At 39.9% G+C, this 15954-nt stretch overlaps 2 protein-coding genes across 4 annotated transcripts in view; one reads left to right on the forward strand and one right to left on the reverse strand.

The window, feature by feature from the left end:
• Nucleotides 1-8708, forward strand: part of NEMP2 (nuclear envelope integral membrane protein 2) — a 42168-nt gene extending 33460 nt beyond the window's left edge. For 2 of the 3 annotated variants that reach the window (XR_014296978.1, XR_014296979.1), the window contains 3 exons: nucleotides 3270-3400; nucleotides 4837-4919; nucleotides 8507-8708. The gene's annotated coding sequence lies outside the window, so the exon portion shown is untranslated. Of the gene's footprint in view, nucleotides 1-2358; nucleotides 2857-3269; nucleotides 3401-4836; nucleotides 4920-8506 lie in introns of those variants that run through there. The other variant, XM_082658055.1, reaches the window with a different exon arrangement.
• Nucleotides 4010-15954, reverse strand: part of MFSD6 (major facilitator superfamily domain containing 6) — a 73685-nt gene continuing 61740 nt past the window's right edge. The window contains exons 4-7 of the mRNA XM_082658056.1: nucleotides 10879-11040; nucleotides 9854-9952; nucleotides 8346-8626; nucleotides 4010-6507 (exon numbers count right to left, since the gene is read on the reverse strand). Coding sequence (XP_082514182.1) covers nucleotides 6304-6507; nucleotides 8346-8626; nucleotides 9854-9952; nucleotides 10879-11040 — 746 coding nt within the window. The 3' untranslated portion in view covers nucleotides 4010-6303. The remainder of the gene's footprint in view (nucleotides 6508-8345; nucleotides 8627-9853; nucleotides 9953-10878; nucleotides 11041-15954) is intronic.

Here is a 15954-nt window from a genome sequence, read left to right on the forward strand (position 1 = left end):
TCTGCATCTTTATTCCTGTCTTGCCCCTAGGTTCTTCATGAGCAATTTTTTTTTCTTTTTTTTAGATTCCATATATATGTGTTAGCATATGGTATTTGTTTTTCTCTTTCTGACTTACTTCACTCTGTATGACAGTCTCTAGGTCCATCCACCTCATTACAAATAACTCAGTTTCGTTCCTTTTTATGGCTGAGTAATATTCCTCTGTATATATGTACCACATCTTTTTTATCCATTCATCTGTCGATGGACACTTAGGTTGCTTCCATGTCCTGGCTCTTGTAAATAGAGCTGCAATGAACATTTTGGTACATGACTCTTTTTGAATTATGGTTTTCTCAGGGTATTTGCCCAGTAGTGGGATTGCTGGATCATATGGTAATTCTATTTTTAGTTTTTTAAGGAACCTCCATACTACTCTCCATAGTGGCTGTATCAATTTACATTCCCACCAATGGTGCAAGAGGGTTCCCTTTTCTCCATACCCTCTCTGACATTTATTGTTTGTAGATTTTTTGATGATGGCCATTCTGACCGGTGTGAGATGATACCTCATTGTAGTTTTGAGTTGCATTTCTTTAATGATTAATGATGTTGAGCATTCTTTCATGTGTTTGTTGGCAATCTGTGCATCTTCTTTGGAGAAATGTCTATTTAGGTCTTCTGTGCAGTTTTGGACTGGGTTGTTTGTTTTTTTGATATTGAGCTGCATGAGCTGCTTGTAAATTTTGGAGATTAATCCTTTGTCAGTTGCTTCGTTTGCAAATATTTTCTCCCATTCTGAGGGTTGTCTTTTGGTCTTGTTTATGGTTTCCTTTGCTGTGCCAAAGCTTTGAAGTTTCATTAGGTCCCATGTGTTTATTTTTGTTTTTATTTCCATTTCTCTAGGAGGTGGGTCAAAAAGGATCTTGCTGTGATTTATGTCATAGAGTGTTCTACCTATGTTTTCCTCTAAGAGTTTGATAGTGTCTGCCCTTACATTTAGGTCTTTAATCCATTTTGAGTTTATCTTTGTGTATGGTGTTAGGGAGTGTTCTAATTTCATTCTTTTCCATGTAGCTGTCCAGTTTTCCCAGCACCACTTATTGAAGAGGCTGTCTTTTCTTCACTGTATATTCTTGCCTCCTTTATCAAAGATAAGGTGACCGACCATATGTGTGTGGGTTTATCTCTGGGCTTTCCATCCTGTTCCACTGAAGTTTGCTAATATTCTGCTGAGGATTTTTGCATCTGTATTCATCAGAGATATTGGCTTCTGATTTTCTTTTTTTGTAGTGTCTTTGTCTGGTTTTGGTGTCAGGGTAATGGTGGCCTTGTAGAATGAATTTGGGAGTGTTCCTTTCTCTTCAATTTTTTTGGAATAGTTTGAGAAGGATAGGTATAAATTCTTCTTTATATGCTTGGTAGAATTCCCCAGTGAAGCCGTCTGGTCCTGGACTTTTATTTGCAGGGAGTTTTTATCATTACAGATTCTATTTCACTTCTAGTGATTGGTCTGTTCAAATTGTTTGTTTCTTTGTGACTCAGTCTTGGCAGGCTGAATATTTCTAGAAATTTGTCCATTTCTTCTGGGTTGTCCAATTTGTTGCCATATAACATTACTTGTCATTTTTCCCCCTTCTCTTCAACTTATGTTTTGATTAATTTTGTCCCTTAACTAATTCATATTTCCAACCACTTAATGTTTACAATGCACGTTGGAACTGAATGTCTTACTAGACAGCTTATTAGGTATAGGTAAACGTTTAACAAAGCACTGTAGTTTGGGAGCATGCAATATGGTTATAGATTAATGTTAACAAAGTACTAAGAGCTAGGGCCTGGATGGGAAATAAGACAACACTCCCCTTGCCATGGGCTATTTGTCACACAAAAATAATGGCAACATTTATCAAGTGTTTACTGTGTGTCAGGTATGTCATTTAACCATCAAAAGAACCTGTAAGGCAGATACTGTAATCATCTTAATTTTACAGAGGAGGGCCGTGAGACCCAGAGAGGTTACTTAATGTGAGTTCTCACTGGCAGAACTAAGACTCAAATCCAGACAGTGGGGCTCCAGAGCCGGCAATCCTAACCCCAGCTCTGTAAGGTCCTTGGGTTGCCATCTAAAAACTGGGACCTCCCTGGAGCCACAGTGGCACGTGGTCCTGTATTAGCCGTCCGAAGCAGATGGGAGTTGAGTGAGAGTAAGGTGCTCACCTGGACTGGCTCATTTCTTCCCCATTCTGGACATCACCAAGTTTCCAGTTACTCTCTTATTTTAAACCACAGTTTGTCCTCTCATAAGGTAAATTACTTAGTGATTTGAGAACCCACTCCCCCTTTCTCTCACCCCTTTATTCTGTTCCCATCCAGGCACTGACCTTTCTCCCATCTGCCTGATGGTTTGGAGTTTTTGAGCCAGGAATTCTTAGAGCTTTGCTGAAATGACACAGGAGTGGTTTGGGGCTTCAGAAGTAGCTTTGTCTTGTCCCACTGCACCCAAGGAGAGAAAAATTTCTGAAGGGAAAATCATCTTTTATTTGCCTACAGTCAGCTCTGTCACAGCATGCCCTCATCTTCGCAGAATAACGTTAATTTTAGGGTCCAGTCTTTCACAATGAAGATGAGAAAACTAAGACCCAGAGATCTCCCAAAGGTAATTTTCTTCCTCTGTTCCTGCATTGTCTAGTATGGTAGCCACGAGCCACAGATGGCTGTTTAAATTTAACATGAGAGACTTCCCTGTTGGTGCAGTGGTTAAGAATCCACCTGCCAATGCAGGGGACACGGGTTCAAGCCCTTGTCCAGGAAGATTCCACATGCAGCAGAGCAACTAAGCCCGTGCACCAGAACTACTGAGCCTGTGCTCTAGAGCCCGCAAACCATAACTACTGAGCCCACGAGCCACAACTACTGAGCCCGCATGCCTAAAGCCCATGCTCTGCAACAAGAGAAGCCACCGCAACAAGAAGCCTGTGCACTGCAACGAAAAGTAGTCCCCACTCACCACGACTAGAGAAAGCCAGCGCACAGCAACGAAGACCCAATGCAGCCAAAAATTAATTAGTTAAAAAAATAAATAACAGAAGTCTAACTCCTCAGATGCACTAGCCACACTGTAAGCACTTAATAGCCACCTGTGGCTAACGGCTACCACACCTGACAGTGCTGCTTTACGAAGCTGTTGCCTCAGGTTACTGAGCGGTGGGTGTGTCTGCTGGCCCTTCCCAGCTCCCCTGGCACTGGTCTTCAGAGTCCCTGCAACCTCCAAGTTTTCTCTGCAGGGTTGCCAGACCTTCCGAGTTATCTCCAGAGTGGCACTCATGATTCACAGAGCAGCAGGAGTTTGAAGGCGCTGGATTTCTATGTATCTGGGAATAGCTAGCGATCCTAAATGGAACTGCAACTACACAGGGTGAGTATCAGGCACACAAGGTAAGGGTTCAGAATGGCCGGGGCTGCTTTCAGGCTTGTTCTACCACAACAGAAGCAGAGGGTGGCCTCCCCGCCTCCTGGGGTTGGAGAAGGTCCTGGGTGGACCTGCACTTGGGCATCAGGCGGGTCTGAGTTTGAATTCTGGGACTGTGACCTTGTTCCCGTAACGTAAGCCGAGTTCAGCTCCAAAATCCTCATATTTAAAGAGGGGGTAGTGATATGTATTACAGTGTGTTGTTGTTAGGACAAAACGATGATGTCATCAGCACACACCAAGCACCCAGTAACAGTGGGTGTGGCTCCCTGTTTCCTGGAATCATTGCTTATCTCCAGATTGGCTGCAAGGAATACCACTTAAATAATGGTCTCAGCACCACCAGTAGCCTCCACGCCCAGCAGTCCTGGAGGAACGGCAAATCAGAGGGGAGCACTTAGCCGACTGTCTGCTTCCTGTGGCCCGTGACAAGACTAATAATAAGCCAGTAAGGCAGCGATATTCTTCCTGTGAATTCCTTAGGCTTTTCATGAGGTTTATTGGCTGGTGGAGGTATGTGTGTTATTGTCATCTATTATTCTACTTAAGGCCTTGAGTAATAGTTTAATAATCAGTAACTAACCTCTTTGGATCCACGTGAGCTCAGCGCTTTGCGTAATTCACTTTTTCTACAATTATGGGGAAAAGCATATGAAACAAGTCATTAAGGTCGTGATTACCAACCTGGGCTTTGTGACCTCCCTGGGTATTTCCAGGGGATCTCAAAAGGGATTAGAAAATTCTCAAATCAAAATTTAATTTGAATTCACTTTAATTTTTTTTTTTAAATGGCACTTTGAGGACAGGAGGAAGTCACAAAGTCCACAAACCCATGAAGGTGTCTGCTCTCAAAGGCTGGAAATTACTGCACTGTTTAATCACCTCTCACAGTAAACGTCTCATAACAAAGGCCTGTAGAGTTTGATCTCATTCATTACAGAGTGAAGGACTTTTATTTGTTTGGTCACATCGTTATCATTTAAGAAATACTTAAAAATGGTATTTATTTTTATTTCAACATGTCAACTGTGCATTTCCAAAACAGCAGGCTTTTCAGAGGAATAAATCAGAACTGTAAACACAAGACACAGTAGAAGTTTTTTGACTTCCTACAGTCAGTTTCACAAATCCACATACTGTACATTCATAGGTGAGGTTCAGCCTGTCACCCATTTCTTTATTTCTATAATTACATAAGCATAATAAATACATCTGATTTTTAAAGGTCACTTAAAATGAGTCATGATAATTTACAGTACAGTACATTTCAGTTCAAGTGCAAAAATAACTATTTGCTTAATTCTATTTCTTCCCGTTATTTTGTTTTTAAGCTGTGTTCTGTGGTGAAGCTAGATATCCGAGTGTAGACTTTCTTCTTCCAGATGCAGTTGTGGGCAGAAGTACTGTATCATGGAGAAGTCCTCACTTTATAATTGGTCCTGCCTAATCAGAGTCAGAGAGTAAGGTGAGTTGCTCATTTTTAACTCTGTTCTTTTCTTTCCTCTCTCCTGTACTCATCCACAGTATCATACACACTATATAATTGACCTTCCTTCAGCTAAAGCAATGTTCCCTTGTCCACAGCCCTCCCCCAAGGCTTCCTATAACCTCAGCTTTCATTTTTAGCAGCAAGCTTTATGCATGAGTCACCCGGCCATTGTCGACTGTAGCTGTAATATTTACAGTAGCATGCCTGTATCTGAACTGTCCAGTGTCTGACTATGTCTTCGTGGGAAAGAATATACTGAGAATTTTTTCTTTAGTCATTGGAAAGTGTACTTACTTCTTATTTCTGTCTTTTTCATTCCTGGTTTCCTATTCACCACCTTTTCCCCTCACCAAAAACAAAACAAAACTGAACCAGTATGTAATTTTTAAAAATTGTATCCCTTCCCTAGGCACTTAAATCTTATACTGTTATTTGTAAGTAGTACTGCTTAATTAAAGAAACCCTTAGGAATTCAGTGATTTTGTGTGTTTGTTTTAGTCCATCAGCTAATTAGAGCCCACATCACTATAAAGTTGTAAATAGTGATAGAGGCTATTTACAGTATCAATATATTTAGTAAACCCTTGTCTATCAAGCCACAGGATACTAAGTTGGTTGGTTGATTTCAAATATTCCCTCCTCTGGTCTTAAAGCCCATTTAAAACAAAAGGCATTTTAAAGCTCAGCTTAGCTTGCAGTAGTCAGTAACAGCTTTTGCCACTCAAAGAATTGACTATTTTCATTTTACACCATACCCATATAAAAATATATTTGCTAGAGATATGCCAAGTTTCTGATGAAACTTTTTCCTTTTTTTTTAAACAAAAGCATAGATGCCACTAACTTTTATCTGGTTACTTTTAAAATATGTCTTAAAATTTTTTTAATTGTTCTCTTTAAGAGAAACAAAATTATAGATGTATTCTGTTTCTTCCCAGTTTGCATTAAGAACCAAATAATTAGGATAAATAATCAGAAGAGGGAAATTATATCAGCATTCACCTTGAAACACTTTCTTTCCCTCCACTCATTTAGTGTAACTGCTGGTTTCGACTCTTACTGCCCTGGCAGAGAAGTCCTGTAGTCCTTAACCTACCAATCCAAGAACTGAAAGTCCTCACTGAAATCCATTTTCCCTCTGTGACTCCAGTGGGACTACGGAAGTTGACCTATTTCTGCCAATATGTACTGTAGCTTCTACGTGTGTGAGCATGTGTGTGTGTGTGTGTGTGTGTGTGTATTTCTGCGTTGATGAATTCAGGTGTTCAGCAGCATATGTGGTGCTGTGCTCCTCAAGGTGCTCCCTCTGTGCTGGCAGAGGAGCCCAGTTCCATGCAGGGTGTGAGATGAGCAGGACCCCTCAGTGTCCCCCAGAGGCAGGCTGAGCCTGCTGGTCCTCAGTCTCCTCCCTGCGCGGGTCTACACTGGGGTGAGTGGGGCTGCTCTGCGTCTGAGATGCTGCTGCTTGAGGGGACGGCTGGCTTCTTGATGGGTCAGAGGGAGCCTCACGTGGTCCAGGCCGGGCTCCACCAGTTGGAGAAGTTTCCCGATCCTCACTGGTCCCCTGGAAGGAAAAAATAGGAGGTGCCCCATGGTCAATGCTAGCAAACTTTTTATATGCTTTCAAGTAAGATATACGAAACATGGGGAGATCATCCTGAAGTAACCACTTCAGGAAACAAGTAACAGAGGAATAAGGATAGAATGTCTTACCTTTCATCTCCTTTCCTACGTGCAACTGTCCAAGCCGCATGAAAAACACAGACACTATGAGCAGACGTATCTTGTGGATAAAGGAACGTTACTACCAACATGCCTGTTACTCCTAGGAGAACAATTTACATCAGCACATATTTACTGGGCCCCCACCAGTCACTGGGCAAGCGGCATGGAACGGGAACTCAGTCCACTTGCTAAGACCAGAGAATTCAAGGCTGGAAAGCACCTTGTCCCACAGGAAGTGAGGAAGGCATCCTCAGCCTCAGAGACACGGCCAGGAAAAGAAGGTCCTGAAATTGAGTCCTGATGTATAGTTGGGATTTTAAAGTACACACTAAAAGTTGGTTTGTAAAAATCAGGAAACATTTCTTTTTTTATGGATTTTCCTCTGAATTAGTACCCATCACTTCAAAGAGCTGAGCACCAAAAAAGAAAAACAAAAGTTTTATTTCTGTAGTTCTAAACTGTAAAAGAAAAAATATTAGTATAATGACTTCTTCATAAGAGTAGCTAAGCCATACTAGCCAGTTTTTATTAATCTTAATATATCATAAAAAATGTTAATGATACTCAAGCCTAATAGGCTTCTGTGAAAACAAGGGTGAGTATCCAAAGTAATGCAAACACTGCCATTCAGGCAGAACTCATCTTTCCTCTGCATCACCTCCTTGCTTCACATCCTTCCTATGCTCCTCCTACCCTGATACCTTCCTTGACTTGTGAGCAGAGGGTTTGTGTGAGTTTATTATCTCGATAAACCAATAGGATCATACATGGACTAGAATGCATATGGTTATCAGCAAAGAATCAGATTTGGTTTAAATTAGAGAAATATTACAGGTCAGTTTACAAAACTGTGATAAATTTAATTGAGGTAGTTCAAATTAAGGAAATTACTCAAACTACTCTTAAAGTCTTTCCCCTTTATTTTTTTCCTCCTGTGTCCTCTGAAGCTACTCTAGATACAGAGCTGACATGATTCATCAAGTGAAAGGGAGTGATGAATAAAAACACAGGGGAAGTAGACTCATTACTTTGGCTAAACTGTTCACAGAAGTTACGCTTAAACATTTTCCAAAAGTATTATATAGCTTCAGTTACAATTACCTACAGTGTTTTTATCCATGCGATTCGACGCTACTCAGGAGAGACCACGCCTCTAGGGACAAGAAAAACCACACTTTTTATCTTTCAGGTGAGCCCGCTAGCAAAACCACATTTCCACGGAGTTAGGTGTCCTGTCAGACCCATTTAGTGGCTCAGAGTGTTACTTAATTTATCAGATATTTATTGAGGTCCTATTATATAGAATGTCCCCATTAGAATTTTTAAATTACAGAGATTAATATATAATTCACCAAGGCAAGAACCATATATCCATACTGTAACTAATGTCCACCAAAACAGACATTTCAAAGAAATATAAAATCAGAATGGATTTATTTTCTTTCTTTCAAGAGGTACTGTCTTCTCTGTGAGGCCTTCCTGAACCGCATAAGGCAGAATTTTCCCTCTATGGAACCTTGTATACACCTCTATAATACACTTGTCACAAAGCACTGAAATTATTTGTCTGCATGTCTATTTCCCCCACCAGACCTCCCATAAATCTTGTTGAATGAATAACTGAATAACTGAAACAACTGAGCCTGCTTAAGGCAAGGCAGCAGAGGAACTTTTTACCTGTAAAGGCTGTATCTCAGAAGCACGGTTGTCTCTTGTTAGCTGCATCATCTCTTTGATTTGGTAGAGTGCGTAAACAAAGGTCACCCAGGGAGAGGAGCTGACACCCCAGGCTGGCTTGTTCACATCCTCCTGTTCTTCCTGGTGCTTGGTTTTCTTAGGTGGAAGTCTGGGCTCAACACGTGGCAGAACATCTTCTGTCTGTTGCTGGACCAAGTCGATGGTTGCTATGGGAACAGGACTAGAAGGAACAGGAATCCTTTCTGCCAGCATCGTCTTGTCTGGAGAGAAAGCCATGTTTAAATCGTTTCTCAGAGTTTTTACATATTTAAACAGATGTATGTATGTATGTATAAATAAATAATAAAAACTGAACAAATGGACAACCTCGATAAGCCCGTTCTAGTATGCTTGGGAATGTTGATAAGTTGCCGTGTAACAAGGGCGGCTTCTCTACTTGGCACAAGTACTGAGCAAATGAATGTGATGTTTACCTTCCAGGGTCTCCTTACAGGGCTTAACAGACATTAACTTATATTTATTTATGAAATGTATTGGTTCAGTTAACGTATATAACATCTGTGGGGCATAGGTTATAGTGAATGTTGCCTTAGGCCCACTTACAGGATTGAGATTTTTAAAGATAAGCATCAAAATAGGAAAAATCACACAGTAGCTGCCTTTATTGGCCTTTTACTGAAGGCATGGACTAAGCTGCATAAGAGAGATGATCTAGTTAGGATTATAAAAGAACAAGAATAAGAAAAGTCAGTACTGGTCTTTCCTTCTGAGTAACTTGTTGGAATTAAAATCTGTCTCTGGGGTTTCTGTAACAAGTTAGTTTTTCTCTTAACAGAAGCACTTCGGGTACTTGAGGCAAATGCTCCTCAAAGGACAGGACACCATAGAAGATGAGCCCTGTTCCAGGACCCAAGAGCTGAGAAAGAATATTTGTTTTAATGGTTGGCCTTCTTCATTGAAAAAACAAAAGTTGATTCCCCCCAAAAGTTGAAAGCTTGTTCTCATCAACACATTATATTGGATATAACCTTCTTTCTGTATGATACATTTAAGAAGGCCACGCCTAATTAAGGGAAAACTTCAAATTTAAGATTTAGACATTTTTATCAAATGAAGGTAAAAGCACAGAGATTAATCCCACTTCCTATCCCTAATAGTAAAATTACTGTGTAATCCTATACATATCTGATTTAAATTTTAAATCTCTTTAGAATACCAGAGAAATTTAAAACCAATACTTTCCCCAGTACCTTGTACCGTAAAACAAAACAAAAGCAAGCTGCCTAAAACAACCAGTATTCTTTTCAACATAGCAAGTGGCTTCTCTCCAGCAATGGTGCACGAGTTCACTGATACACCCCCGAGAAAATCTAGCCATGCAGGTCTGTGGTACACTCTGTTTCCACCTCTGGGTTTCTGAGGGGTATGTGTAGAATTCCCCACGGCTTCAACCTTTAGAACCGTTAAAGAACAATGAACATGCTTACCTTCTTCCTCATCTGGCACCGCCAGCCACTGGATCAGGGCAAAGAACAGGAGGATCACCAGGCAGGCCATGCCAATTCCTCGGAATGTTGCAGCAGCCCCTGTGGAAACGAACAGCACTCTGTAGAGTGATTCCCGGAAAGACAGGTAGCCCTCATCCAAAACTGTCAATGTTCTGAAGTTCAGGGCAAAGGCAGCAGAGCAAAGAATGGCAAACGGCCATTAGCTTCATATAGTAGGAAAAGCACAGGTCTGGGCAGGTGTCAAGAGATCCAAGTGCTGGTGTTGGATATCTGTCATTGATCAAATTTTAAAACTGCATTTATAAAATAAAGGACTGTCTCCGAGTGCCATTTTAAAATTCAGTGGTGCTCTCTTCATAAAGACAATTTACCTAACTATATATTAAACAACCTTATTAATCTGTAATTAGAACAGCCGAGCTCAAGTAGTGCTATATATTCAGACATCTCTGAGCCCACCTTCTAGGGACCTGAATACTCAAGATTCCTGGAGCAGAATAATGCCATCTCCACCTCAGCCCTGCCCTTGTATTTCCAATAAGGGAGATCTGGCAGGGCAGACAGACTGTGTTGTCACAGATGCAGTGACGTTACCAAAGCCAGCATATAGTTAGATTTTTTTGGTTCAAAATCTCCTGATGGAACAACAATGATGAACTCTCTTTCCTCTAGCATTATTATCAGCAGGTTTAGGGTACTTTACTTCACACCAAAAGCACATGTGATTATTCATTTGTTTGGCTCCTTTGAGCTATCTGTGTAGCATCGCATTAAGCTGTCAGAGAAGCGTGCACGGTTACAAGCTGGCTCTAATCATCTTAACTACTGAAGCATACTGCTCTGCAATTTTGACTACCATGAAAGCTAGAAAGAGAATATATGAACAATGGAGTTTAGCTTCTGGCAATCTTCAGTAATAATTTGAGTGTTTATTGAGGGGTTGCTAAAAAAATTTGTTAAGTTTTCATCAAAGAAGAAAGAGAAAAAGAGAAAACCATTCTTACCAAAATAATTGACTAACACGCCTCCGATCATGGCTCCACAACCTCTCCCCAAACCCAGATGAAGGCCCTGCAGGATGCCCTGAGCAGATGTCCTCAGCTCTGGGGGAACCGCAGCGCTGAGATAAGAAATGCAGGCTGCCCAGATGGCCGCGTGTGTCACTCCTGGAGAGGAAGAAGAGCGGGCAGGGTGACCAATTAGCACTCCTTACATTACTCTTTTTTGGAACATGAGTTATTTACTTAACTATATATATATATATATATATATATATATATATGTGTGTGTGTGTGTATATATATATACACATATATATATATATACACACACACATATACATACCTAATAAAGATAAATATTTTGTGGTAAAATATACGTAACAATATTTATCGTTCAAACATTTTTAAGTGTATGGTTCAGTGGCTTTAAGTACATTCACAGTGTTGGGCAACCATCACTACCGTCCATCTCCAGAATTTTTTTATCATCCCAAACTGAAATTCAGCACCCGTTAAACAATACTACCTCCAGGCCCTGAGAAACACCACTTACCTTCTGTCTCTATGAATATGACTATGACTGCTCTGGGTACCTCATATAAGTGGAATCATACAGCGTTTGTCCTTTGGTGTCTGGCTTATTTCACTTAGCACAATGTCTTCAGCGTTCATCCATGTTGTAGCATGTGCCAGAATTTCCTTTTTAAGGCTAAAGGATATGTAGCCTTGTAACTTTTTTATCCATTCATCTGTTAATGGACATTTGGGCAGTTTCCCCCTTTTGGCTATTGTGAATGCTGCTGCTGTGAACGCTGATGTGCAAGTATCTCAGTCCCCGCTGTCAGTTCTTTTGGGTCTATACCTAAAAGTGGAATTACTAGGTCATATGGTAATAATATATTTAATACTGTGAGGGGCTGTTTTCCACAGTAGCTGCACCATTTTACATTACTACTAGAAATGCACAAGAGTTCCAATTTTTCCACATCTCACCAGATGTTATTTTCTGTGTTTTTTTATAATAGCAATCCTAATGGGTATGAAGTGGTATCTCATTGTGCTTTTGATTTGCATTCCCTAATGGCTAGTGATATTGATCATCTTTTTATGTGTTTTTTGGCCATTTGTAAATCTTTAGAGAAAGTGTTTTGTCCATTTTCAAATTGGGTTGTTTGGGTTTTTTGCTGTTGAGTTGTCAGAGTTCCTTATATATTTTGGATATTGACCTCTTACTGGGTACCAGACGTATAGATCAACGGAACAGAATAGACCCCAGAAATAAACCCATGCATGTACAGTCAATCAATCTGCAACAAAGGAGGCAAGAATATACAGTGGAGAGAAGACAGTCTCTTCAACAAGTGGTGTTGGGAAAGCTGAACAGCTACGTGTAAATCAGTGAAACCAGAACACTGCCTCATGCCATATACAAAAAATAAACTCAAAATGGTTTAAAGACCTAAATGTAAGACATGACACCATAAAGTTCCTATAAGAGAATATAGGCAAAACATTCTCAGACATAAATCGTAGCAATAGTTTCTTAGATCAGTCTCCCAAGGCAAAAGAACTAAAGCAAAAATAAACAAATGGGACTTGATCAAACTTAAAAGGTTTTGCACAGCAAAGGAAACCATCAACAAAATGAAAAGACAATCTAATGGGAGAAAATATTTGTAAATGATGCAGCCAACAAGGAGTTAATATCCAAAATATATAAACAGCTCATACAACTCAATATCATAAAAACAAGCCAATCAAAATACAGGCAGAAGACCTAAATAGAAATTTCTCCAAAGAAGACATACAGATGGCCAACATGCACATGAAAAGATGCTCATCACTGCTAATTATCAGAGAAATGCAAATCAAAACCACAATGAAGTATCACCTCACATGGGTCAGAATGGCCATCGTTAAAAAGTCTGGAGAGGGTGTGGAGTAAAAGGAACCCTCCTACACTGTTGGTGGGAATGTAAATTGGTACAAACACTATGGAAAACAGTATGGCGTTTCCTATAAAAGCTAAAAATAGAGGTACCAATCCCACTCCTGGGTATATATCTGGAAAAAATTCTAATTTGAAAAGGTACGTGCACCCCAATGTTCATAGCAGCACTATTTACAATAGCCAAGACACGAAAGCAACCCAAATGCCCATCAACAGATGACTGGCTTAAGAAGATGTGGTATATATATATATATATATATATATATATATATATATACACACACACACACACACACATACACACACATATAGTGGAATAATAGTCATAAAAAAGAATGAAATATTACCATTTGCAGCAACATGTATGGACCTAGAAATATTATACTTAGTAAAGTAAATCAGACAAAGACAAATACTATACGGTATCGCTTATATGTGGAATCTAAAAAATTATACAAATGAATCTATATACAAACCAGAAACAGACTCACATAGAAAACAAACATGGTTACCAAAAGCGAGAGGGAGGGCAGGAGGGGTGACAAATTAGGAGTATGGGATTAACAGATACTAACAGTATGGGATTAACAGATACTAACTACTATACATAAGGAGATAAGCAACAAGGATTTACTTATAGCATAGGAAATTATATTCCATATCTTATAACAATTTATAATGGAATATAATCTGAAAAAAATATAACTGAATCACTTTGCTGTAATCTGAAACTAACACAGTATTGTAAATGAACTATACTTCACTTTTAAAAGATTATTTCCAATTTTTTCCATTATAATTAGCACTATGATTAACATTTTTGGAGATACAGCTTTTTTTTTTTTTTTGGTACGCGGACCTCTCACTGTTGTGGCCTCTCCCGTTGCGGAGCACAGGCTCCGGACGCGCAGGCTCAGTGGCCATGGCACACGGGCCTAGCCGTTCAGCGGCATGTGGGATCTTCCCGGACCGGGGCACGAACCCGTGTCCCCTGCATCGGCAGGCGGACTCTCAACCACTGTGTCACCAGGGAAGCCCTGGAGATACAGCTTTTTACATATCTTATTTACATTGGCTATAATTCTACAAGTGGGGTTAATGATTCAAAGAATATAAATTTTTTTTGCCTTTTAATATACAGCTCCAGTTTGTTTTCCAAGAGTGTAGGGACTATTTACAATGCCTCATTACCAGTTTAATTATATCTTCACCATTTGTTGGCAGGGAGGGGAGGGTAAAGATAACAGGTGAAAGAAAATTTGATTATTTTAATGTACAGCAACTGTGCATTGTATGAATTTAAATCTTTACTAGAGCACGGCTTTAAGTGTAATAGGAAGAGGGACTTCCTTGGTGGTCCAGTGGTAAAGAATCCACCTTCCAATGCAGGGGACGTGGGTTCGATCCCTGGTCGGGGAACTAAGATCCCACATGCCGCGGGGCAGCGGAGCCCATGCGCCACAACTATTGAACTCGCACGCCCCAATGAGAGAGCCCACGTGCCACAAACTACAGAGCCCACATGCCCTGGAGCCCGCGTGCCACAACTAGAGAGAGAAAACCTGCATGCCACAGCTAGAGAGAAACCCGAGCAGACTGCATGCCATAACGAAAAAGATCCCACATGCCTCAACAAAGATCCCGTATGCCACAACTCAGACCCAATGCAGCCAAAAAACTAATAAGGAAAATAAATGTAATAGGAAGATATTGTCACAACAGGTTTTATAGATAGCTGGAAAGGATTAAGAGATCATCTGGTTCTGCCTAGATTAAGTCTTGGACTTGCTTCCTGAAAAATAATCTCATTTGGAGATAATATCAACAGAAACTCAACCTATGTTTTAGAAAATTAAACTGAAAGATTAATATTCATTTAAGATTTAATCTGACAGTCTGCTTCTGCCCAAAATAAAACAACAGGGACTGGATTTACTTCCTTCTTGAAACAACAAACAACTGGACAAAATATATGAAACAATAGTTCCCAAGACACTGGACATCACCAACAAGGACAGTGATCTCAGAGAGATGGGAAACAATGAGGCGCTCCAGCTTACTGCCTGGTCAGAGTTTGAAAGCTGCAGGGCACAGAGGGGGAACTAGTGAGTTGAAGAGATGAAGCCGACAGTCTAGGGAGACCAAGGCAGCTGGAGCTCCAGGTCAGAGTACCAGAGAGCAGAGAGTTTCACAGCAACTCCAGAGATCTGCAGATGGTTTCCCTCAAGTATTCAGCAGAGTACTGATTAGCAAGAGCGTGTGTAGAAACTACCCAAAGCCAGGGAAAGAACCGCCCCAAAAGCATTACAGAAAGCATTCCTCAGAACCTACACAGGGCTGGGAATAATACCTGTTTCCACCAGCCACACTGGAAAAACATGATTCCTGGGATTGGTAGAGTACTCAAAAGGGTCTTGTGTTAGTATTATGAAAGGGTTAGCCCTAGTTTAAACACTGCTCTGGTACCATCTAAGTAATGTTTAAAAGTAAGATGCAAAAGGATCACAGTAGTTCCAAGTAATCTAGTTGTGTCCCAGAACAAATCTCAAGAATATCTGTAGGAATACAAAAATATCCAGCACCTAACAAGGTAAGATTCACAATGTCGGACATATAATCAAATTACCAGGATGATTTTACTTAAGTAGACCCGTAATAGAATAAACACTATTTTCACTGGGTACATTAGATTATATGCCCTATAGTAAACTGAGAAATAGCAAAATAATTTTTCTTATATGTTTCAGTAATAATTTCAAGTAGGCTGTTTTTTAACTAGAAAGATGGAAGAGGCAGTATGCACACTTAATTAATTTCCACAGAATTCAAATGAAGTGTTTGCTTTATCTGACTAAACAATTGCAGTACCTTAGATAATGCCAGCCTTCTCAGAATTGAATAATGCCTGGATAGAGTCTTAACTGTAAATGTTGACACAGTAATACACAATTAAAATATTATATGTTTTAAACAGTAGATTATTAAAGATGCAGCTAACTCCATTTCTTTTCAGATATGCATAGTTTTTCATTAACACTAAGGAAAAACTCAAAAATATTATGAGAAATAAAATGAAATTTATTCAACATTAATTAGATTCAATAGTAACATCCAGCATAGATTTTGGA

Source organism: Grampus griseus (genome assembly GCF_964374135.1).
Source record: "Grampus griseus genome assembly, chromosome: 7".
In the NCBI taxonomy this organism is placed as follows: Eukaryota; Metazoa; Chordata; class Mammalia; order Artiodactyla; family Delphinidae; genus Grampus; species Grampus griseus.